The sequence below is a fragment of the Haematobia irritans genome, chromosome 2 (assembly GCF_050003625.1).
Source record: "Haematobia irritans isolate KBUSLIRL chromosome 2, ASM5000362v1, whole genome shotgun sequence".
Classification (NCBI taxonomy): Eukaryota; Metazoa; Arthropoda; class Insecta; order Diptera; family Muscidae; genus Haematobia; species Haematobia irritans.
This window is the reverse complement of record NC_134398.1, coordinates 231,089,121-231,115,555: the sequence shown is the minus strand read 5'-3', so window position 1 is coordinate 231,115,555 and position 26,435 is coordinate 231,089,121. Positions and strand designations below refer to the sequence as shown.

General features: G+C 32.1%; 3 protein-coding genes across 6 annotated transcripts in view; 2 read left to right on the top strand and 1 right to left on the bottom strand.

Moving 5' to 3' along the window:
* LOC142227349 (uncharacterized) overlaps positions 1–12,204 on the top strand; it is a 30,094-nt gene extending 17,890 nt beyond the window's left edge. For 2 of the 4 annotated variants that reach the window (XM_075297826.1, XM_075297828.1), the window contains exons 2-4: positions 4,266–4,500; positions 10,979–11,600; positions 11,673–12,204. In XM_075297826.1, the coding sequence (XP_075153941.1) occupies positions 4,266–4,500; positions 10,979–11,600; positions 11,673–11,807 (992 nt within the window). In that variant the 3' untranslated portion in view covers positions 11,808–12,204. Of the gene's footprint in view, positions 1–3,859; positions 4,023–4,265; positions 4,501–10,978; positions 11,601–11,672 lie in introns of those variants that run through there. The other 2 variants (XM_075297827.1, XM_075297829.1) reach the window with 2 other exon arrangements.
* LOC142227348 (ras-related and estrogen-regulated growth inhibitor) overlaps positions 1–26,435 on the bottom strand; it is a 74,923-nt gene that overhangs the window by 44,935 nt on the left and 3,553 nt on the right. The gene's annotated exons all lie outside the window — the stretch shown is intronic.
* LOC142227351 (uncharacterized) lies at positions 16,815–26,339 on the top strand. The gene is made up of 4 exons (XM_075297830.1): positions 16,815–16,979; positions 17,063–17,384; positions 19,275–19,461; positions 25,813–26,339. Exons 1-4 carry the CDS (start codon positions 16,915–16,917, stop codon positions 26,061–26,063), a joined length of 825 nt encoding a protein of 274 aa, XP_075153945.1. The 5' UTR covers positions 16,815–16,914; the 3' UTR covers positions 26,064–26,339.

Below are 26,435 nucleotides of genomic sequence, written 5' to 3'. Positions count from 1 at the left end.
TGCATGCAAAGGGTCGTGGGTTCAATTCCTGCTCCGACCGAACCAATTTTTGTTGCAATTTAGACATTTATACTTTATTAAATTTTTATAATGAAACTTCGAAATGTGGGTTATTAAAAATTTACAGTCCCCACATACATAAAATTCTCCTCTCAAGGCGAAAACACATTCTGTTTTTTTTTAATCTCTATGCTCTTGGTTCCGAATGTCTATTCTCTTTACTCCGAATACTCATTCTAATATTCAAATTAAATAATATTTAGACTTAAGCATATAAAATATTTGGCCTTATCATAAAGCAGTTTTCCGAAACAACATACAACCGTTTCACAGAAATTGTAAACATATATATGTTTGCTCGAAATTTGTAAATTTATATATGTTTACATTCACACATATTATTTTTATGAAACATTCATACCACAAACATAATATATTTTAACATATTAACATATGTGTCCCAAACATTTAGTGTTAGTTTAGGAACATTACATGTTGGCACTTAAATATATTGTGTTTAAAAATTGTGCCCGAAACACATTTTGTTTATATCGGAACATATGAAAAACATATTTTTCTAACAGTGAAGAAATGCATAAAATTATATACGAGTTTTCAGTACTACAATACTACTTTTCTATAAAAAAAAGACAAACGTACTTACGATCCAAGGTTTCGGCCCAGGCGTGACAGTCTTGTACTATTTTTTGGAACTTTCTGGCAAATAAAGTACTGTGGTACCTCTGCGATCTATTTGTTAACTTTTTAAGTATTTGTAAAGACATATATGTGATTAGTTCTCATACGTTATATATAACAGTAAATTGCGTGTTCGTCCCAATTTTTGAATTTCTACAAAACTCTCAGTAATGCCAAAAGCCACAAAATCCTGTAGGATTCTGTATAACTGCGGATTCTTCCCAAGTTTAGCTACCAACTCTCTCACTAATTGTACTTGAGAAGTCATAGTACTACCTCTGGTCCCAATCTAACCCATGATAAAAAGAAAAAAAAAATATTTCCGAATTGCTGGAACTAATTTAGAAATTTTGAACTAGAACCTATGGCAAACCCCGTCAAAATGTTTTGAATTTGAAGACACTTCTTAAAGACCCAATCCACTACTGAAACAGTCCTATAGGTTATTTAAATCACATCGGAAAAGCGCCGTCACTAGTGATAAGTTGTACCACTCAAAGTTACTAAATTAAAGGATCGTTTTTTTAAACAATTAGTCGTACCGAATAAGATCCTTTCAAATGTATAAATATAAGATTTCATAAAAATTTTGCTTTTTATTTCATTTCATTTATTTTATTTTAATATATAATTCTCAATTTGGTTAAGAAATGAAAATGTCACAGATTACTTCTATAATCTGGCCGTCATTGCTTTTATCCTGGATCAAGGTAGTATCAAGAAGAAAACGCCTCCTAGATTGTCTTTGGCAGTATGTTTAGAAAAATATGGCAGCAATGGAATAATACGTTTATGAATTATATCATTTTCAGTAAATAAACTCAAGAGAATGGGACCGATGCAAAAGCAATTCAATTCCAATTTTAAATAATATACCTTTGGTAATATTAAGCATAGTAACAATATTTTCGGCGCTGATGTTTTTGTTTTCTTCAAATTATTTATATGAAACTTTTTACTCTTGATGTTTCACAAAATATCAGAATGGCTCTTCTAACAATAGTGATGGCAAACTACTTTCAAATTTTCCCAATTATGTCTCATCCTAATATCAAATTTATAACATAACACATATAATAATAAAAACATATGTTTGTAATTTAAATTTGAGTGTGACACCCCAAACATTTATCTATGCTCAAAATATGTAAGTTGATAAGCAATCATGAACATTTACTCAGCAACCTACTTTTTATTTTTACATGTCTTTGTCTTTTTTCCTCTATTCTCTGTCGCTCTCTCTCTCTCTCTCTCTCTCTCTCTGATGTTTCTAAACATATATATGTTTATACGAAATTTCCAAATTAATATACATATATTTGCATCCGAAGACATTATAGGTATTTAAGCAAATGTAATGTCCCAACATAATATTTTCTAACATATTAACATATATATACCAAACATGTTATACTAGCATAAGCGTAGGAAGGCCTCTGGGGAGGGGGCTTAGACCCCCCCAGAAAAATTTTAGCCCCCCCCAGAATTTGAAACTCTACTTATGATTTTCCATTTTTCAATAAATGTCAATAGTTTTTTTTTTAATTTTTATAACAATTAAACAAGTATATTCAACCGCACAAAGTTCCGCTAAAGACTTTCATGAACAATCGAATTACTTGGGTTGTGGTAGCAGTTGCCGATGGCAATGTTTGAAGTCAGATATTTATGAAATACAGATGTGGTTGACCTTTTGATTGATTTAGTTTAGTCAATTTAATTAAATAAATAGTAATTGATATTAAAACTATTCTTTCATAAATTAATATCTTAATAATGCTGCGAAAAAGCGTCGCCAAAAAAGTAGTGAACATGTTCTTTTTGGGTCTAGAAGTGGTGCAAAATTGGGGGAGAAGCAATGAATGTAATATGAGCTTGTCATAGGACAAATGTCCACCGTTTCAACAGCCGTTGCAATGAATTTGCATCACTTCCTAAGGTGAGATCCGAATTCAGTGTTTTGAATGTGAATTAAAAAAATTTGTGATATTTTCACAAATAAATAATTTTTTATTGTTTTTATGATTTTTAATGCATTCTGACGCTTGTTTGAAACGATTTTCCTCGAATAATTTCCAAAATTATCGATTTTTCTATAATGGGTTTAGCAGTTTTATGGCAAAATTTGAATAATTTGTAGCAATTTATTTATTCTTACTCTTTTTTTAAACTAGTTGAAAAAAAAGAAAACAAAAAATTACACATTAAAATATGAAAAAATGAAGTAAAAAAACTTCCTGTGTAGTTAAACTAATTGAGGACATTTTTGGAAGTGCTTTTAAAGTTGTGCCTTTAGAACAACTCACAATTTTTTTGCTGGGAAAAGTGTGGAACTACTTTTAGTTGCTTTATTATAAATTAATTGTCGAGTTATTTTGATGTCTAATTTTTTATTCAATTTTATGAAATAAAACATTAATTGAACGTATAAGTTCAGTCTATAAATTTTTAGCTAGGGGGGCTATAGGAAAATTGTCTAGCTACGCTAATGTATACTAGTATATGAACATTATATGCTTGCACTTAAATATAATGTGCTAAAAATTTGAGTTCCAAACATATAATTTTTACACAGAAACATATATCCATTTCGACCGTTAATTGACGGTTTACTCGACCTGAAGAGTAGGTTTAAGGCTTAATTTCATGTTATGTTATCATGTTCGAAATTGGAAAATTTGAATTTTAAATCCCATAAGCTAGTTTTGAGTTTCCCATCTCATTATTTCTTATCTATGTAGGTACATAGTTTCAGTGTGTAATAGGCTTCCTTTATTTCTATGTTATCGACAATTCATCAATGAAGGTTGGAAATTTACGATCGTCGAGTATCCACGTGTAACGGTATATACTATTTGTTTGTTTATATTTGCTCATTCTACCTACAGAATTCTCCCTCCCCTAAGAAATTTGCTGTTGTATGAGATCCGGTGTTAAATCAAATGAATACTTTAGACTATTTTATGGGTGTGTGTGTACGTGCATGTTAATGTTATTTTGGCTGTTATCATGTCTCTGTTATCAGCATCGGCTGCTGGTCAGTGACTACCTTAGCCCTCCAAAGAGATTCGCCAACTGTTGGCGTCGACGTTTCGTTGTTATTGCGATGCTTATAATGGCTGAGTGTAATTCGCATTGAATAGTTCTTTTGAGTGGTAGTCTTCCCATTTAACGAAAGGCAAACGGACAGACGCCATTCACACTGTCACTGTATTGTTTTTAATCTAACAACCGGCGAAAGAAACTAACGATTGGGAGGGTGGCGTTGATTGTCCATCATCAGAGCAGAATTCCATTGGTTTTATAAGCAACAAGTAAAACATGTACAGAGTTTAGTCGCTTGCTTCTATATCTTCGCTTAAGACGTTTTGAAATTTCAAACACAACAAAAACCTAAAACTATAACGGAAACATTTCAAATAAAAAAATTATATATATAGCAAAAGAAAAAAAAAAAAAAAATAAGGCCACTTGAAAAGGACTAATTGTGAATTGTTTATATTTTTTCTCTCATTTCCTATTTCCGGAAACGGTTATTGATGCTCCAACTACAACTTGTGAATTAGTGAATAAACGTGTGATTTCCTCGCTACTACTACTACCGTTGTGGTCTAATCTGGTTTTGACCCAGCACTCCAACTTTACATCATTGTCATCCCTACACTCTACACAACAATCCTCAGCAGGACTTCTTTTACCCTCAAGTTCAAACAATCTTATAAGAAATCTTGCAAAAATGCCTGAGAAACGTATTGTTCCCACCATCGATAGTGCTGAGGAATTTGAATTGAAATTGCCCGGGTAAGTTTATATGAAAATTGGTTGCATTCCCAACAATCATGTAAAAATTTTCTCATCTTTTGTGAATATTTTTTTTATTAAAGTGAATCATTAGAATTATCAATTTATTTGCTATGTTACATCGAGTGCATTGTTGAACTTGACAATGCTCTATCCCCGTAACTGTTTCTATTGCTAATAAAATTACTGATAAGCTCATAGTCAACGACGTAATATTTTCCTTATAAAAATTCTCAGTAGGGATGGCGTATAGCGGAGAAGTAGTTTCCAATTACAATTTACTTATTATAAAAGTGTTTTATCTATCATATTTCCACGGCATTATATATATTTATATATACGAATGTATGTAAGATCACACATTTGTCTGCTGCACGTGTTTGTGGGATGCTTAATTAATGAACAACAAAAGATTGCCGTATAAAGAATTTTGCAATGCATTGAATTTACATTTGATGAAAACATTTATAAATATTAATAACAAACTAAATCTTATGAAAGTAGTTTTACAACAAAGAAGAAAAAACACTCCACAAGATGAAGTGAAGTGAACATGTCGAAACATTTAAAAATTAAACCCTTTCAATTATACTACATTTGAAATATCAATTTACTATGTACACATTGGGAGCCACCGTGGTGCAATGGTTAGCATGCCCGCCTTGCATACACAAGGTCGTGGGTTCGATTCCTGCTACGACCGAAAACCAAAAAGTTTTTCGGCGGTGGATTATCCCACCTCAGTAATGCTGGTGACATTTCTGAGGGTTTCAAAGCTTCTCTAAGTGGTTTCACTGGAATGTGGAACACCGTTCGGACTCGGCTATAAAAAGGAGGTCTCTTGTCATTGAGCTTAACATGGAATCGGACAGCACTCAGTGATAAGAGAGAAGTTCACCGCTGTGGTATCACAATGGACTGAATAGTCTAAGTGAGCCTGATACATTGGGCTGCCACATAACCTAACCTAACCTAACCTACTATGTACACATTTAAATATTGGTGAATTCAATCACGATATATTTTTATTCACTAATAACATCAATCAAGGTTAGGTTAGGTTAGGTTAGGTGGCAGCCCGATGTATCAGGCTCACTTAGACTATTCAGTCCATTGTGATACCACATTGGTGAACTTCTCCCTTATCACTGAGTGCTGCCCGATTCCATGTTAAGCTCAATGACAAGGGACCTCCTTTTTATAGCCGAGTCCGAACGGCGTTCCACATTGCTGTGGAACCACTTAGAGAAGCTTTGAAACCCTCAGAAATGTCACCAGCATTACTGAGGTGGGATAATCCACCGCTGAAAAACTTTTTGGTGTTCGGTCGAAGCAGGAATCGAACCCACGACCTTATGTATGCAAGGCGGGCATGCTAACCATTGCACCACGGTGGCTCCCATCAATCAATCAAACATTTGATTGATTCAATTAAATAGTTAAATGAATAATTTATAAAGTGTAACTGAATTTTATTTTGATTTTATATTAATTTTTTAATATACTATTTTTTTTTTTAAATTCAATCACGATTTTAAGTCGGGCATACAGACCTAGTGAAGTTTTTGCACTTTTGAATTAAATGATTAATTTATTAAGTTTAATTGATTTTTATTCTGAATTAAATTAATTTTTTAATAGACATTTTTTAAATTCAATCACAATTTTAAGTCAGGTTTGCAGACCTAGCGAAGTTCTTGCACTTTTGGGAGTGGAATTTTCTTTAAAACTATGTTATCGACTATTTACATATTCTAGAATTACACGTCGGGTTTTAGTTACACAAACAACATCTTGATCGATCAAGGAATGCTATTAATCTCGATCTACATCAAATATTTACCAAAGCTATTTTCCGTTTCCAACAGACCCTTACTAACTATTAAATATCGTAATCGACTTTTTCGCACAGTCTAATTTAACTATAAAGTTTTTGATATTTTCCCAACTATATGAAATCAATTGAAATCGGCAATCAATAACGTAAATCCCAGTATACACCTCTTGCCAAAATTCCTGATGCCTGATATAGTAGAGTTTTCCATGTGTTTCTTATGGAAGAAAATTCCATACAATAAAAACACCTCATAGTATTTTCGTTAGGAAAAACTCCAATGTGTTTTTTATGGGTAGCGAAAATTTCATTACAGACCCATACCTTGTAACAGGCTTGTTCCTGCACTTTCCCAGTAAAATTTAGAAAGTCGCAACAACTAATATATGTGTTTGGATATTTCTTGCTAATAAATCAATAACTTACAGTAATAATTTGTGATAGTTTTCACAAAAATTTGAATAAGACACAATGGCTTTTTTATGTATGTAGACATTAAGAGCGTGTCCAGAGTCATCTTTTAAACGAAAAAAATCTTAAAACAAATCATTTTTCAGTCGTATTTAATACCCTAAATATTGGTTGCAATGATAGTACTGAATTGGTCTACCATTAAGATGTCCTACGTTTTTTTTAGTCACTACGAAAACATTTAGTAGTTGTAGAAGCTCGTAAAATCTGATTATTTTATCTTGAGTCCAAAATCCAGGGTATACATATTGCCTCATAAACACACGTGTATACTTAAGCGTATAAATTTATAATTAACAAAATAAATATTAAATATTCATTACCCAGCAAAAAATGTCGCCAAATATAAAAAAAAATGTTTTTTTTTTATCTGGAAGCAGGACAAAATTCACAACCAATGAATTTTGCACGGACTTGTCATAGGACGGAAGCATCCGCTGTAAAGCTTTTTCAGTATTTCGGATTTCATTTGAAAAAAAATAGAAAATATTTCTATTTTCTTATAAAAAAAATCGTCACTCTTTTCAAATAATTTTTTGAAATTTAAATTACTATTGTTGTTTTTGATTTCAGCTTAAAACCATGTAAATCAACAATAAAAAAATGAAAATTAAATTATTTTATATGTTCTTACTAAATTTTATGAATTTTTTATATTATCGCAAAAGAGTTTCTTGTAAATCAGAGTTAGGCATAATTGTGGAAGAGCATTTTTAGATGTACATTAAATGTTATGATTTTTGTGCTGGGTATTACTAAATTGTCCACGTGATTGTTATCTTCATATGAGCAAAATAATATTGAATATCAAAATAAAATTCAGTTTCAGTTTTAACAATTGCCGCATACAGCCTTTGAAAATAAGTGACTTTATTTGTTCTAATTAAATTTTCGTTATTTAGATCATGACCCAATTTGCTGAGTATGTTATATGTCCCAAAAAACTGCAAATATTTATTCCATTTAATCTGTGATGCGATGCTTCAGAAATGAACTTTGATAATTAGCTAAGCGAATGAGCCAGCGATTTTTGTTTTTCACCAATAACGTTTTTCCTACGTTTTTTTTAGTCACTACGAAAACATTTAGTAGTTGTAGAAGCTCGTAAAATCTGATTATTTTATCTTGAGTCCAAAATCCAGGGTATACATATTGCCTCATAAACACACGTGTATACTTAAGCGTATAAATTTATAATTAACAAAATAAATATTAAATATTCATTACCCAGCAAAAAATGTCGCCAAATATAAAAAAAAATGTTTTTTTTTTATCTGGAAGCAGGACAAAATTCACAACCAATGAATTTTGCACGGACTTGTCATAGGACGGAAGCATCCGCTGTAAAGCTTTTTCAGTATTTCGGATTTCATTTGAAAAAAAATAGAAAATATTTCTATTTTCTTATAAAAAAAATCGTCACTCTTTTCAAATAATTTTTTGAAATTTAAATTACTATTGTTGTTTTTGATTTCAGCTTAAAACCATGTAAATCAACAATAAAAAAATGAAAATTAAATTATTTTATATGTTCTTACTAAATTTTATGAATTTTTTATATTATCGCAAAAGAGTTTCTTGTAAATCAGAGTTAGGCATAATTGTGGAAGAGCATTTTTAGATGTACATTAAATGTTATGATTTTTGTGCTGGGTATTACTAAATTGTCCACGTGATTGTTATCTTCATATGAGCAAAATAATATTGAATATCAAAATAAAATTCAGTTTCAGTTTTAACAATTGCCGCATACAGCCTTTGAAAATAAGTGACTTTATTTGTTCTAATTAAATTTTCGTTATTTAGATCATGACCCAATTTGCTGAGTATGTTATATGTCCCAAAAAACTGCAAATATTTATTCCATTTAATCTGTGATGCGATGCTTCAGAAATGAACTTTGATAATTAGCTAAGCGAATGAGCCAGCGATTTTTGTTTTTCACCAATAACACTAGGCGGCATTTATTTTTTTTTGCGAATGATGAAAAATATGTTGTTCCTATACACTCAAAAAAAAAAAACGTCTTCTTATTTCAAAATAGTAATAATTTTATGAGTATAATGGGAATAACATTAATCTAATTAATTTAGCTAAATTCAATTTAATATTTAAAAGGAAACCTTTAATTGCATTACTTTAAAATAAAGTTGAAGAATAATTATATTAACAAAATATAAAATAAAAAATGTAAAAATTGTAGACAATTATTTATAAATTTTCTATTCTTGTATTTGTTGTATGGTTGACCTTTTAGTATAATTATTTGTAGAGTTTGTAAGGCTTGAGGTCATGTTGTAATAAAACAAAATTAATTTTAATTCTTTCCAATATTTCGAACACCATCGTTGTCCGTCCTCAGGGAAATTAACTTTAGCAAAAGAAAATAAACACAAATTAACCAAACAGAAAGACAAATATTTAAAAATTATGTTACAAAAATTTTTTACTAGGTATTTACATTTTTAATATTTTTAATAAGACAAAGTGACTTGCTCGCCACTGCGTTTGAGTTTACACTAAACACTATTACTTTTTGCTGTATTTTTTAACTATGTTTCTATATATATGCGCACAGTGGTCCGCGTCAGTCTTATAATTTATTTTTTTTTTCCGTCGGTACAATTATAATATGTAGCATTTCTAACATATATCTCCTTTTGTGATTGTTCTCCTGGGCTAAAATATCTACATCTTGCAGATTGGGTTGATGCCCCGTCGTTGTACAATGTGCTGAAAGTGCCGTCTTCGGCTCCAATGGCTTTTCTGTTGCTTTTAGGTCCGATTTATGACCAGAGAATCTGGTTTTTAATTTAGTTTTTGTGGTACCTACCTTCTGGCATATGTCGTATTTTAAAAATACATTTTATTTAATTTAAGGGTATTTTAATAAATACCCTAAAAATTCATTTCTCGTAAGTAATCCTACCTTTTTTTAAAATTAATTTGATTATAATTGAATCCTCCTTACACTGAAAAATGTCGTCAACATATTTCCAATTAAAAAGTTATTCGAAGTTGAAAACGTAGTTAATTAAAAAATTAATTGAAACAATTAATATTTTAATCAAATTAAAATATAAAATCAGTTATGAAAATGAAAAATGTTTAACGTTCTAATTAAATAATAATTAACATTCTAATTAAATGAAAAATATTTCCACTTTAAATATAATTGAAAATTTTGTTCGAAAATATTTTGTTTCTATAGATTCTGTTTATTGGTCCATTGAGTTTCGAATCAAATCCAAAGAAAAATGTAAGCCAGTTGAAGCTATAATTATAATCAGGAATATAAACTCGAAAAAAGTTACAAGACAATTATTTCACGTAAGGGAAAATAATTATAAATAAATGAATAATAATAAAAAATGGTTGTATAAATTAAAAAAAAAGTGGAAAGTCGACTTGACATCGAAATTAAAAAAAAATGGTTTTTCAAACTTTTTACCCCGAACAGTCGATAAGTCGGTTTGAGTCAATTTTTATTAACATCAAATGTCGACAAGGCCAATTTGAAATTTACAAAAAAATTATTAGTTGAAAATTCAATTTTGGAATAGTTGCATTTTTAAATTCGTTATCTACACACACAGTGCTCAAAATTTGGTAAATATTTTTGCAACTTAGTGTTATGAAAATATATAGGCTGTGCGGCATCATATTAAAATCTTTTAATGACAAGAAAATTTAGAGAGGAACCTTTTTAGTGTTTTCAGTTTGTTGTTGTCCCATAAATTTACGCTATAATATGTTGTTTATATGTCGTATATATGTGTAAACATATACATACATTTTTTTAGTAAAAACATCTCAAAAAAGTGGTCTACCATTAAGATGTCCTACTTTTTGATTAGTCACGACACAAAGAAAACAAAATTTAATAGTTGGAGAAGCTCGTAAAATCTGATTGATTATTTTATGTTGAGTCCAAAATCCAGGGTACACGGGTAAACATATTGTCTCATCAACACACGTGTGTATACATAAGTGTATAAAAAATTTATGTTTTTAAATATTAATATTAGAATGGACTATAAAAAATACCTTAAGCGAAATTTCTAGAATGATCGTAATCATATCTATCAAATAAAAAAATTTAATTTTAATTTAATCATATCTATCAAATAAAAATCCAATTTAATTTTTTTCTTCTTTTTTTTGTTTTCACAGCTTCTTAAAAAACAAGAAAACTTTGGCTATTCTTCTCGACTACGATGGAACTCTTGCTCCCATTGCCGATAATCCCAATAAGACTGTTATGCCCATTTCTACTGAAGTCATTCTAAACAAATTGGCCAAACATCCCAATGTATTTATGGCCATCATTTCGGGTCGTGGCATCAAGGATGTTCAAAACCGAGTTGGTATATCTGGCATCATGTATGCCGGTAACCATGGAATTGAAATCGAAAGTGCCAATGGTAGTAGACACGATTACCAATTACCCGCTGAGGTTCAAGAGAATTATACGAAACTTGTCAAGGAGTTGAAAGCCAATGTGGAAAAGAATCAAGCCTGGGTAGAGGATAAGAGAGTATCCTTGACATATCATTATCGTGATACACCCTTAGACATTAAGGAATCTCAAAAACAGGTGGCCATTAAAATCATTGAATCATATGGTTTCAGAGCCAATCAGGCTCATGAAGCCATAGAGGCTAAACCCCCAGTAAACTGGAATAAAGGTGAGGCTGCTCTTTTCATATTGAAACAACAATTTGGTGATAATTGGGCTGATGATGTCAAAGTGGTATTTGCTGGAGATGATACCACCGATGAAGATGCTATGAGGGTATGTATTCTACTTACAATGCTTATGAAATATTTGTCATAATTAAACAAAATGTTCCCAATCTCTTTGCAGTTGCTCCAAGGCATAGGCAAATCATTTAGAATATCCACAGATCCTGAAATTCAGACATTTGCCGACTTCAGATTATCACGTCAGGATTTGGTCTGTGATTTATTGAAATGGCTATCTAGTGCCTATGGACTGTAGATTTAGTTTAATTTTTAGTTTTGTAATCATCATAGTTTTAGAGTCTAACTCCTTATTTTCTTGTATCGTAAATATAACAGGAAAAAACAACCTAGTATTAAGTGTTATACAAATGACTATCAAAGCAAGATATTTCATGTTCTGTTTCTTTTTTCACTGAAGATATATGTATATCTGGGGACATTCATATGATCCTCTAATATTATCGCATCAAGAATTCATTATCCTCTATTATTTGCTTCTACATGACATTTGTAATATTTATAATTAATTGTAAAACTAACATTTTCAATCAACATTCAATATTTTATTGAAAAAAAAATTTCAAGTTTTTTTTTATGAAATCCCATTACCTCTAAAATTGCCAATTGAAATAAAATTAGAAAAAATATAGAAACTCATGTTGTATCTCCTTGAAATGTTTTTATGCCACTGAATCTGAATATCTGTGTTCGTTTTGAAGTCGGTTTTAAATAGGTGCCAATTTAATAACTCATCGTCTTTAGTTATTCCTTTCATAGAATATATTATAATTTGCTAATTAGGAATTCCACCTTTTACTAATGGAATTTTTGTGACATGCTAGTACTTCAGATTTGTTTTAGAAATGTTATGCAAAACAAAACTACACTGAAAAAAGCATGTCCGTTTACAAAGATTTTGTCTTTACACTAACGATGTTGGTATTGATTCCGAGCCAAAGAAGCGAAGAATTAAAGTAATGATATATTTAAGACACAATTCGCGTTTACTACTTTATTCTAGGAAATTTATTGGTTTTTTAGTTTTTTTATTCATGTGCTACCATTGTGTTCACAAAAACTTCAATTTCCACATTACGACTCGACTTCAAGTAGAAAAAAAGTGTTGAAAGACATCTCCTATTGTGAACGTTTTTTGACTTTAAAAATGCAAAAAGACAATTTCCTTAATTTTGAAGAATTTTTCAGAATTATTAACCATGAGTTGAACAAAATTTTCTTTTTGTTAAGATATCCATCGCTCGAATTGTAAGGACAAATGCGCCTTCTATGATAAGCAAAAAAAAAAAACCTATTCGACTTTATGATAAGTGCAATTATGACTTCCTGTATCTAAAATATTCTGTTCCTCTTGAAGAAAATTTCTTCAGGTCTAAGAAAACTTCTCCCAGGATATGAAGCCCTTGTTTTTTTTTTCCTAAAAAGCAGGATCTGCACCCAACCTTAAAAATTTGCTTTACACTCATAGAAAAAATCATGCGCGGCGTGCCCATTTCAAAACCATTCGTTCATGCACTGAAAAAAAGCATACTCGGTTCCAAAGATTTTGTCTTTACTTTAAAAAATTTGGTATTGATTCCGAGCCAAAGAAGCGGAGAATACAAGTAAGGATACTTTTAAGACACAATTCTCTCTTAAATTTAGGTTTTGTGTACTTGCTTCTAGGAAGCAAATTTAAAATTTTTCGCTTTCTCAGCTTTTTTTCTTCATATGCTATCAAAGTCCTTTAAAAACGAGTTAACGGCAACTTTATTTTCCAAATTAGGACTCGACTTCCAGTACAAATTATCCTATGTTTGAAGTAAAAAACTTCTTTAAAATAAATTTTTGAAAAACATGTCCTATATTTGAACGATTTTTTGCTTTGTAGTCAAGATGCAAAAAGACAACAAATTTAAAGACAATTTCATTAAATTTAAAGAATTTTTCTGAATCATTAAAGTCAAGTTGACCTTAGCCTATAAATTTTTTCTTTCATATTAAGATACCCATTTTTAAGTAAAATCACTTAATTATAAGGACAATACGACTTCATTGAAAAGTTTATCGACTTTTGGACAAGGAAAATAACTTTATTTTAGAGAAATGCGTCTTCTATGCTAAGCAAAATTTGTATTCGTATTTTAAAGACATGAAATCTTTGACCTCACGACAATATTTTTTTCAGTGTGAAAGTGAATCAACACACATGTGGTGTCAAACTGAAAACATGCGGTGTTAATCTGACAACGATAAAATGACACCATGCGTAGTCAAAATAACAACCAGCTTTCATGATCTGAAAACGTTATGGTTACGACTTTATAAACAAAATTTTAAAAAACAAATTCCGCATTCCGAACCTGTGTTTTCTGCACCATATGCGTTAACAGTCGCCTTAGCACATTGTACCACCGAGGGAGTTGCCATAATAACATCTAACGATTATTTTAAGACTTTTCATGGCCAAAGAAAAACGAATGCCGTTCATGAAATCGTGAACGCCCGTTGACGAAATTGTGAACATTCCGTTTTGATTTTGTGTGAACGTTTCCGTTTCATTTTGTCACCGTCCGTTCACGACTATGGAACGTAGTTTTTTCTATTAGTGTATTTCCTTGGAATCCACCGAGTTTGTGTACAGTTTTCGAATAGTAGAAAACGGTGAACACACCCAGATAAGGAATAAGATCATCTCAAGAGCACAATATTAAAAAAAATGTATAAATAACTTTTTTTTTGTTTGGCGAGAAATCAATATTTTTCCGACAAAAATGTTTATGTACCATGTCCAAAAATAATATTATACTCTTGAGGTGATCATATTCCTTCTCTGCACTGAAAAAAAGCTTGCCCGGTTCCAAAGATTTTGTCTTTACTTTAAAAATGTTGGTATTGATTCCGAGCCAAAGAAGCGGAGAATACAAATAAGGATAATTTTAAGACACAATTCTCTTTTAAATTTTGGTTTTGTGTACTTGTTTCTAGGAAGCAAATTTTAATTTTTCGCTTTTTCAGCTTTGTTTCTTCATATACTATCAAAGTCCTTTAAAAACGAGTTAACGACAGCTTTTTCCAAATTTTCCAAATTAAGACTCAACTTCCAGTAGAAATTATACTGTGTTTCACGTAAAAAACGTCTTTAAAATAAAGTGTCGGAAAACATATCCTATATTTGAACGATTTTTTTGCTTTGTGGTCAAGATGCAAAAAAAACAACTATTTTAAAGATAATTTCATTAATTTTAAAGAATTTTTCTGAATTATTAAAGTCAAGTTGATCTTAGCCCAAACATTTTTCTTTCATGTTATGTACCCATTTTTAAGTGAAGTGACTTCATTGAAAAGTTGATCGACTTTTGGACAAGGAAAAAACTTTATATTAGAGAATGCGTCTTCTATGCTAAGCAAAATTTGCATTCGTATTTTAAAAACATGAAATCTTTGACCTCACGATAATATTTTTTTAGTGTGCGTAGGTTATTAATAGCAAAATCGAACTCCTTTTATATACGGTAACACTGGTCGTGAACAAAGTCCAAAGCAATTGTCGTGAATGTACGTGAATAGGACTAATATGTCGTGCGTGGGAATGAGTGAGAAATAAAATCGGTTCATGAATATCCGTGAATAAAATTTCTGCAAAATCACTCTAAAAGTGAGTATCAACTTCGAGTTTAGCCGCTAATATTGCCATTTTTCACGGTTACTTTTCTTTAATAATTCATTTTAAAGAAAATAAATTTTTTAAATTGTTGCTTTGGATGATTCCCCACCAATTTATAAAAAATTTAGCCAAAAAAATTGTAATTCTTTTCTTCTTTTACAGCTTTATTTTCGATTTTAGCGGCTAAACTCGAACTTAATTCCCACCTTAACGCTCAAAATGTAATTTTTACTCGTATGCTAATAACGTGTATTATCTGAATAACTGAAATTAATTTAGCTTCCAACCTATATTCTATTTTTTTTATTTTTCTTACCATTACTCATTCCCAGTTGCAAAATGTCTCGTGAATATGACGTGAGTCACGTGAATTGCCGTGAATCGTGCGAGGGTACTGCTCCTCCAACGGAAATTTCGATTGCGTGCCAATAACACGGGTTTATTATGTATTTCTTATGGAGCAATATGTAAACGATCGATAACAATACCTCAATGAATTTTCATTATGAAATATAACAATGCATATCATATGAGTAGTGAAAATTTCGTTTGTGGAATTCTCATTAGCCAATAAAGCAATACATTTATTGGGTGTAGCAGAAATTTAGTTAAAAGTTCATACCGAGCTTAACGGGTTACAACATCGATGATATTATGATAGCATTATGCACTTCTTGTTAATACCCATAAGCTGTGGATAGCCATTTTGCTAACGAAAATTCTAGGAGGAGTTACTATCAAATATGGTAAGGGTATCATCGGCATAAGGCCGGTATGAACCTCTAACGAAATTTCCCATTTCTAATTCGAAGCTATATTTGATAAGGACAATCGTTGTTATCGATTGTTTACATAACAGAACTGTGTTATTGGCATGCGAACAAAATTTCCGCTAAAGGTGCATAAACGAAATCTTATCAAGAATTTCAAATGGGGCTTGAAGACAAACAAGATGTCAAAACTATCTTATCGACATGCAACTGTAATTTTCGCTAGATTTATATAGCGCTAGATGCTAAATGCTGTATGTAAACAAATTTGTCCATCACTTTATTATCTATGTTATGAGCACCCCTCTTATGTACAATGGCATAGAGATTTCGTAATTCCTATAAGAATATAAACAATTGTATATATAGTAGAATTTTCCATGAAAGAGTCGAATCTAGCTACTCTCTGTGGAAAATTCATCACGATCTCAGCTACATATGGACTACTATGTTATAGACATTCTATGAGAGTATTAGTGATTGAGGTTATATTCATAGATACTTTCGTTTTCGATCGATTTATGAGAAATTTGTTTTTAATTTGAAACAAAAAAATCTATATCTGCCTGTGTGTGTATGCGCTCCCATTTGTATATGCAGAGAAATTATAAGGAGAAATGTCAGGAAAAATGCGCACTGAGAATTTTCATAATTTTGATAAACGAACACTCTTATGTGGGGGATATAGGAAAATATGAAGAAAAGAGATTCCCACCACATACGCCAACGCCAAACAGCAACAACAACAATGGGGTCTCGTCACCCACGAAGACCAAACGAAGCGAAGCGATAAAATGCTGCCGTTGGAGGATCTTTAAGAAAATCCCGTAGTCAGTATTAAAAAAGTGGTCCGCTGGTTTAGTACAACGGAAAATTCGTGGTTACATTCGTTTCTTTTCATAGGCAACCAGAACTAAGCAAAAAACAAAATGGCTGAACAAAAGAAGGCTCCTTTGATGAAAAAAGAAGAAGATTTTGTCAAAGCTTTGGATGGGTAAATTACAAGAAAAAAATATATTTGTGTGAAAATTTCGATCTCATGTGTGTGTGTGTGTGTGATTTTCTCATCTCTCATAGCTTCATTACTCCCAACGATCAAGTTGCTTTGTTGTTGGATTACGATGGTACCTTGGCCCCTTTGACCGAAGAATTGTCTGTTATGCCTAAGGATACCGAAATCAATATCAAGAAATTGGCTGCCAACGAAAAAATCTTCATGTGCGTATTCTCTGGTCGTGAATTGAGCGAAATCAAGAATCACTTGAAATTCCCTAATGTCACCTATGCCGGTAACCATGGTTTGGAAGTTGAATATCCATCTGGCAAGAAATTCAAGATTGAAATGCCCGAAGAATTGTTGGAAAAACACAACAAATTGGTTGCTGAACTTAAGGAAAAGGTAAGAGTTTGATGTTTTACAAATATTAAAGGAATCGTTGAGATTTTTCGCATTTTTCAAAAATGCTCCCGTAGAAGAAATAGGATCGTCGCAAACATGTTTTAAGAAAAGAATGTTATTTTTATATGGGGAACATGTATCTTGTTATTTTCTCGGAATTTATATATCTGATTTCGCCACGTATTTTATGTTTGAAAACAACATTTTTGCAGCAAAAATATTCCATGTTCCCCATCCAAAAACAATATTTTCCTCTTGAACCGTGTTTGAGATGAATTTTTAATTAAAGACTGACATACATCTCGTGAGAAAATTCATGTTGAGTAAGTATAAAGTTTTCATATGTATTTCCTATGGGCGAAAATGTAAGCAATCGATAACATCGTCCTTGCGAAGTATAGTATTATAAATGTTGAGGTGCATATCAGTAAAAACGTAATAAGCGGACCTTAGACGGTCGGATAAACACTACGACAGAGGTTCGCCTATTTGTTGTGTGTTCGTTCAAGTTTTACCCTCACACTGCACGAACAATTATGATAACAACATGAAGAAATAAGAAGAAGCATAAACACAAACAATGAAGATGGACGAAAAGTTATGTTTAAAGCCATTTTTTTAGTAAAAATGGAAGAAACAATAAAAATTCCAAGCTGAATTAGCGATCCCTCATTAATTTCATTGCAGAAATGCTTGTTTTAATTATGAAAATAAATTTGTTTTTGCTAATGTTTGACGAACATCCCCTTACACGTGAAGATTTGTGCCTCCCAACCGGAAAAAATCAAAGTTGTTTTGATTTTATGCCAACACGTCCCCGCAACACGCGATCATGGCCTTATACCAGCGGATTTGTCGCCGCAACGTGTTGTGTCGTAGGGTTTATCCGACCGTATAAGGTGCCCTTTATTCGCGTAAACACTAAAATTCCTTGTATAGGTGTTTCGATTATTTTAACGATTTTTTTCATTTGTAAGCCGGTAACAAAGTTATAACACAATTGTTATGGCATATGGAAGAAAAAACTCTAGCACATAGAAAAATATAAAATGGGACTAGATACGAAGGGAAATCCGCCTAGGGGCTGTTATCGATAATTTACATTCTCTTCCATTAACAAATCGTCGATATTTTAATGAAAAAAGTTTGGTAGTTTTTATCATTGACATACATACTCAACATTTTATTTAATGAGAGAAAATCCGCAGTTACAACTCTCGGAATTGTGGCTAGCAAAAAAGCATTTAATATGGGCAGAATAAATTACGTCTCAAGTGCGTACCGGGCATGGATCACAGAATGCTTTTATACGAAGGGAAATGTAGCATTGATACTATCAATTGTTTAAATTCTTTCAATAATAAACATAAAACAAATTTTATCAACAATCTTTAGAAAATACTTGTTACACGCCGATAAAGCAGTTTTATCATGTGTTTCTAAAGTCCAGTATTTAACTCTTATAAAACTTGTTGTTCCATGCCAATGATACAGTTTGTGATGTATTCACTATGATAGTAAAATGTAAACAATCGATAGCAGACCTTTCTGGAAGAAAATGTAAATGAACGGTAACATCGTCCTAACAAAAATTTCGTTACTAACAGAGCATATTCATTTCTGCAAACTGGAAAATTAAAAAAAAGATATAAAGTACAATAGCATTCATAGTGAGAGCCAAGATCTTGCAAATAATCGGGTAGGCATATCAGCGGAAATTTCAAATGTCAATAATACCGTGTTGCGACATGTGTTACTTGGGAAGTAAAATGTAAACAACCGATATCAACTGCTTACGGGATATTCATTTTATGACTACTCTACATCATTTAATAGATAAATACTATGTTAATCACTAATAAAATTAAAACTTAATTCTCTTTTAATTAGGTCGTATGCTCCGGAGCCTGGGTTGAAGATAAGAAGATCTCCGTTACCTATCACTACAAGGGTGTCAATGATAAATTGAAGGCTAAATTGATTGAAACCGCCAAGGGTTTGATCCAAGGCCATGGCTTCCAATTGATCGAAACCCCCTATGCCTTGGAAGGCAAACCACGTGTCAACTGGGATAAGGGTAAGTTCTAAATCCAATTGCAAATCAATTTTTTGTGACAATAGCACCTGTTTACGCCAGTCCATATACATAATCAATATTCCCACATACGTGTGGGGTATATAGGGGAACGTCAATATCATCCTCAATATATGAATATAAAAAGAAATTTGTGTATCCATTTATATATCTATAGGCGAGTGGACAAGCAGTTGGTCTATTTTTTGTTTCTTCGCGGGAATTGTAAATTTTGAGTGAACCAAAAATTCTTGATAGACACATTATTCTCCTATAGGTTTTATGTGTGTGTGCGCGCGCGGATAGGAACAAGAAAAGAATAAAACGAATGAATAATGGTTTTCAAGCATTTTCCGAGTAGGCGTTGGTTCAATATTTGGCTGATCTTTCAGCCAAATTTTTTTCGTTATCTTTGAAAAAGAAAATCAAGTGACAAAAATATAGACAATTGCGGCGGTAACAGCCGCTGTCACAGGAGGCGTATGTATAATGGTTCAAGCGACAGTGACAACAGCCACTTGCCCGTTGCTGTCAACGCAAGTAACAAATTTCGGCAAATTTTACAGCCATACCACCTTGCGCGCCGCCTCACGTACAATGTATCAGCGATGCATTGTAGTGGAACACGTAAATTATTTCAATACCACATCACCGACCATCGCCGACCGTTTCATGAGTCATGGCGGTAGATATTAATATGATTTATTTTCATCTAAGAAATATTGTCTTTGACAGAAAAGCCCTCCTCTCTTTCGATTTTATTTTACAAGAGGATTTTTCGCTTCATCGGTCTGTAGCATTTAGTGCGTTCATGTTGCATGGCGCACGACCAATCGACCGGGACACTATAGAACATATGTAATTATTTACAAAATTAACAATTTGTTTTCTAAACTTTGTACGTAGGATTTATGAGGACAGTATTTGAAATTTAATTGCTTAAGCCATTTTATTGCGCTTTTGTATCAAGAGAAACATCGGTATGTAAGTTCTTATGATACCGAATATGTTGCAAATTTGGTGACAATGTGGCAATGGTTTGATTTTCATACAATGAATATATATGAAAATAATTATTTATGTGAAAAACAAAAATACAAAATTCAATTGTGTATCGGCAATGGAAAACAAAATTGAATTTTGAATAGAGTACAATAATTGTGATCAACTGTTTTCTTCTCATGTATGTTATCCCCCTTCCTGTTTCTTCGATACGTCTCTAAAATGAAATATTCGTAACCCTTAAAGGCCGGTATTTACCTCTAACGAAATTTCCACTACCCATAAGAAATGTATTGGTATTTGTGCTACCGAAAATTTCTTGACGCGTTGTTATCGATTGTTTACATTTTCCGCCCATAAGAAATGTATGGCAAAACTGTATTATTGAAAGCAACAGGAATTTTCGCAAGAGATGTATACTGGGCTTAAGGATTGAATGGCTTTTATATATGAATGTGCATAGCTGTAGCATATCTAACGAAATTTCCGACATCCATAAGAGATACAATGACACCTTGGGTAACGAAAATATAGTGACGTTATTATCGACAGTTTACATAAATCTGGGCTTGAGGGAGCCACCGCGGTGCAATGGTTAGCATGCCCGCCTGGGTTCGATTCCTGCTTCGACCCGAAAACCAAAGAGTTTTTCAGCGGTGGATTATCCCACCTCTGTTATGCTGGTGACATTTCTGAGTGTTTCATAGCTTCTCTAAGTGGTTTCACTGCAATGTGGAACGCCGTTCGGACTCGGTTATATAAAGGAAGTCCTTTGTCATTGAGCTTAACATGGAATCGGGCAGCCCTCAGTGATAAGAGAGAAGTTCACCACTGTGGTATCACAATGGACTGAATAGTCTAAGTGAGCCTAATACACCGGGCTGCCACCTTACCTAATACCAATATTTACATCCCGAGAAAATTTCGTTTTGGTGTCATCGATAATAACACCTCACAGCATTTTCGTTCGCAAAAGTACCTATACATTTCTTATTGGCAGCAAAATTTTGCTATTTCGCTATTTCGAACACTGAAAACCCTCAGAATTTTAGATTTACCAGAACTAATAAATTTAAATAGGAATTAAAATAGAATATCAATATTATGATAGTGGACAATAAAATGTATCAATTCAGCCCATATTCTAGTCTATCCGCGATTACAGTCAACCCACAATTTTTACAACACCGTTTCAACCACTCTAATATACTTTGTATGGTCTAAAATCTATTTCCGATATGGGGAGTAGTAAATGACTTATTCTATGACTTCGTTCGATTCGATATTTCTTTAGTAACCAAAATATAAAGTGTTTTTTTTTTCAAATTTTGGTTTCACCGGAGTCGAGCTACATTTCTACGACTCCGGTTCCGATTTCAAGACTGCGACTTCGAAAGTGTTCTATGTGCCCATCCAAAAATAACATTTCACTCTTGAAACATCATTCAAGTGATCGCTTCTCTGCGTGTGGTACGTAGTTTACCAATTTGAAATGTGGAATCCAAATACAATACAATAATTACCTTATTTTTATAACAAACTGAAGACATATTTGATTTAAAATGTATGCACAGGTAATACAGGTACACTGAAAAAACAGTGAACCCACCAGGAAGAAAACTTTTGGTTAATTTTAGAAAATCATGCATCACGCCGATATCACAAAACTAAGTAAATATTTTTCAACAAATTCAAGAAAATTTATTAGACATAATTAATTTTCTTTCACTTATTAAAGAAAATTTTATAGTTTGAAGGAAAAAATTGGAGTTTAAAATTGCAAGAATGCCTTTAGTGACATATGAAGTTCATGATGGACGAATTTGTAGTAAAATTTATAAATTTAAAGAAATAATGAACTATTTTGTGAGGAATACGAATTTAGTAAATCTTTATGCTTAATTCGTGTATAATTTTTTTCTATTTATTAGTTCATTTAACTGTCGTACGCAAACAATTATTGGAGGAAAGAAAAATTTCTCAAATACATAATAATTCCATGAACTAAAATAAAGTTAAATTGGCTTTAGTGAAATAGGTAGTTCACTTTTTTTTAGTGTACCTCTTAAATTTTCGTTTATTTAAATTCTCTCTTAAAAAACAATAAATCGATCAGTAGGAGCGCTGCGTGCCTTCAAAAGTTTTTTCTTTTCTCAAATTTGAAATCAAATATTTCTAAACTTATTTGTATACATGGCACAGTACAATGATATATTGTGTAATTGTTGTTCACATTTAAAAATTAATGTTTCTTTCAAAACTTATATTGTGCAGAAATGAAATACAAAACGTAAAACGTTTTTATTTTTTTTTTAATTTCTTAAATCCTCTAATGTTTGTCTGATATTGAGTTTTGCAAATGTTAAAATTGAAACCAACAAATACCGAAATCGATTTTGGAACGCTTGTTTCTTTTTGCGTTAATGACGCCATTTCGGTGAACCAAAATCAAATCCTCTAGATGATACCCCGTAATATATAGCTGAGTGACTATTTGTTTGTACATTGTTATTCCCACCGCCAGCGTTCATAAGGCAACACAGGATGAGTGCTGAGTGCTCACCTCATATTGTATCAGAAAAAACATAAGCAAGCAAATTCATATCGCTTCTTCGGTTTTGGGTGCTGAGTATGGCGCGTAAACACCGTTTGTCAGACAGACAAACCACCATAGCTAGCGCCTCTCTCCCCTTTAGATTTTAATGTGATTTTTATATTTTTAGACTGATTTTTCATACACACAAGTATGAATATTTTCCGTGAGTGGGAGTGGACTTTGAAGGGGTTGCAAAATAGCGAATATTTTTTCGTATATTCAAAACTGACAACACAAAATTTTCCAAGACTTTTGCCACTTTTTTTGTCTATGGTCATGTGGGAGTATGGGATACAAGTCATTATTCTACCTCCAGATATTTATGGAGCCTATGCATATGTATACACATAGGCACGCACGTATATCTCTTGGAGTAGCAGTAGTAGACATGCTGTCATGTCCTTAGGTGACATAGTTGTACTAGCGATCGAACGAATGTCACCCGGTGTTCACATACAAATGTGTGTGATTGCCTCAAACCGCCTACCGCATTGCATTTTATTTATATTTGTTTATATGAATCTACGATATCGGTTTGTTTGTATGTATTTATGCAGCAAAGATCTGTTTTATGTATAACACAGTCTGAATGGATGGCGAAACGGCGGCAGACGGGATGGGAAACTTATGCATTTTTCCTCAAAACTTTTCAGACGGCACCAATAATTTTGTTGTTCTTCTACATAAAGATACTTCGATTCATATAACCATACATACATATGTATCTATATTTATGTATTTTTTTAATGTATAAGAAAATGTGTATTTCATGACACATTATGTTTTCTATTATTATCCTTTAAAAAAATTATATTCTACTGCCTCATTTGATTTGTGTGGAATTCGGATTTGTTTTTTTGTTGTTTGCGGTGACATGACAATTAATTAATTTTTTTGTATTATTGTATTTCGCTGTTTTCTAATTAACGGTGAAAGGTATATTTTACAAAACTTTGAAATGACTCTCCAAATTACAAATCCACAAAAAATTCCAAATGTAAATATTTCCCAAAATATTGCTCTCGACCCTTTTTATTTAAAAATATTTAATTGTAATGAATTTATATCATAATAGAATAGAAAAAACTAGATGATAGGCTTTGTAGCTAATGCTTTAATGTTTATTATAGTTCTTAAAATTGCAATAAACAAATAATAAAAAAACTAGATTTTTATTGACAAAGCAAAATATTGTATATGAAACCTTCGTGTTGGGTATACTAGACCCATCTTTCATTTTCATTTCTTTTTTTTCATTGTAAGCTTTTCATTTTCACTGCAAGTTTTACAAATAGAACAAACCTTTACTTCAAAGGCTTGACATTGTTCTAAGATTAGATAGACGTCGTTATCGATTTTTTCCATTTTGCTCCCGCAGGCAATATATGACAAATCTGTATCACTGGCAAGCCAAAGGAATTTGTAACGGGAAGCTCACAATGCGTTTTAAATCCTAGTTCAGATTTTCAAAGAAGAATTCAAAAATTCATTAAAAGCAGCATTATATCAATTATTTCTACGGCATTGCTTTAAGTCCGGCATGCAGCAAACTTTACTAGCGACATTTTCCCTACAACGATATTGTTGATTGTTTACATTTTCTACCGTAAGACATACATGACATGGCTTATTGATAGCAAAAAACTCGCCCAAGCCCGGAATGCACCTCTAGAAGAAATTGCGTTTGCGTGCCAACAACACAATTTTGCTCTTCTTATGGGAGTAAAATTTAAATAATCGATATCAACATCTCGCGGATTTTTCGGTAAAAAACACCAATGTATTCCTTATGAGTAGCGGAAATTGCGTTAGATATGCATACCGGCCTTGATTTAATCCCGATATGCAAGTCTAGCAAAGTCTCTGCTACCCATAAAAAATGAGTGATCACTTTTGCTAGCGAAATTTTTATTAGAACAATGTTATCGATTGGTAACATTTGCTCCCATACGAAAATCGTGGAGAAACTGCCTTATTGGCTGCGTACCCGGTATATCCCACACATTTTTGCTGTTTCTTATGGAAGCACAATGTAAACAATCGATAACAACTCTAGCATAATTCCTGCTACCCATAAGAAATGAATAAGCACCTTTTGCTAGGGAAATTTTCATTAGGACGATATTATCGATTGCCAATATTTTCCCCCAATAAGGGGATCACTCAAATTCTTACCAGTGCGAGGTCCAACCATGTTATGATTATGACCCTCCAGTGAAATATCTGTTACGGTACGGGCACACTGGGCAAATATTTGACAGAAATCGAAAAAGAATTCGTCGTCACAGCCAAACCAGCAAACCTTTTTAGATCATATTGGATATAGTACATCACGATAAGACTATTTTCCAAAAACGGTACGGTAAACGATATTTCGAAAGTGCTCCTGGAAAAAAGTTTGTCACTTATTTTAGGCAAATATTTGCCTTGTGTGACCATACCCTTAGGCCCATGTTATCAATTGTTTACATTTTCTCCCATATGAAACTCGTGTCCAAAATGCCTTATTGGCATGTAACCTTCATTTTAGAATGAGCTACGAAAAGCAAACATAGTACCGGCCTTTATGCGAAAATTCCCACTGCATATCAATAATACATTTCTGAAATGTATTCCCTATGGGAGTTAAACAGAGAGTTAGCTTAGACATTTTATTTCATAGACATTTTTTTAATTCTACAATTTAACTATTATCCATTCGATATCCCCGAATTTCAAACTAAACGAGTTATTATTTTTTTTTCTTCATATTTCAGGTGAGGGCGCCAAGATGATCTTGGAGAAACAATTCAATGCTGACTGGGCCAAGAACTTGAAGATCGTCTACTGTGGTGATGATACAACCGATGAAGATGCCATGAAAATGTTGTCTGGCATTGGCAAAACTTTCAGAGTATCGGAATTGCCCAACTTGAAGACCTATGCCAACTACCAAATTAAGACCGTCGAAGAAGTCGGTTGGTTATTGAAGGCCATTCAAGCCAACTATGAAAAGAAGAAGAACTAAATAGTTTCAGAATTATAACATTTTTTTATTTTTTTATTAATAATTCTAGAGTCTTTAACTTAAAACAAATTCGGGGGGCGGACAACACTTTTTTGGTACCCATTATTAATTTAATTGTAATAAATTTATAATACATAAACAAGAAAACCTTAAAAATATACTCTAAAACAAAAAAGTACATTTACACACAAGAGTGAATGAATTTTAAAATTTAACCTATTGTATTTATATAATAAAGAAATAAACTAAGTGGGAATAATTTAAATATAAAACCAACCCATATGAATTTTTATTATCAACTTTATCAAATTGCAAACTAGTTTTCTGTCTTTCTGTATTCTTCATTAATATTTGTTGCATTTTTGAAAGTTT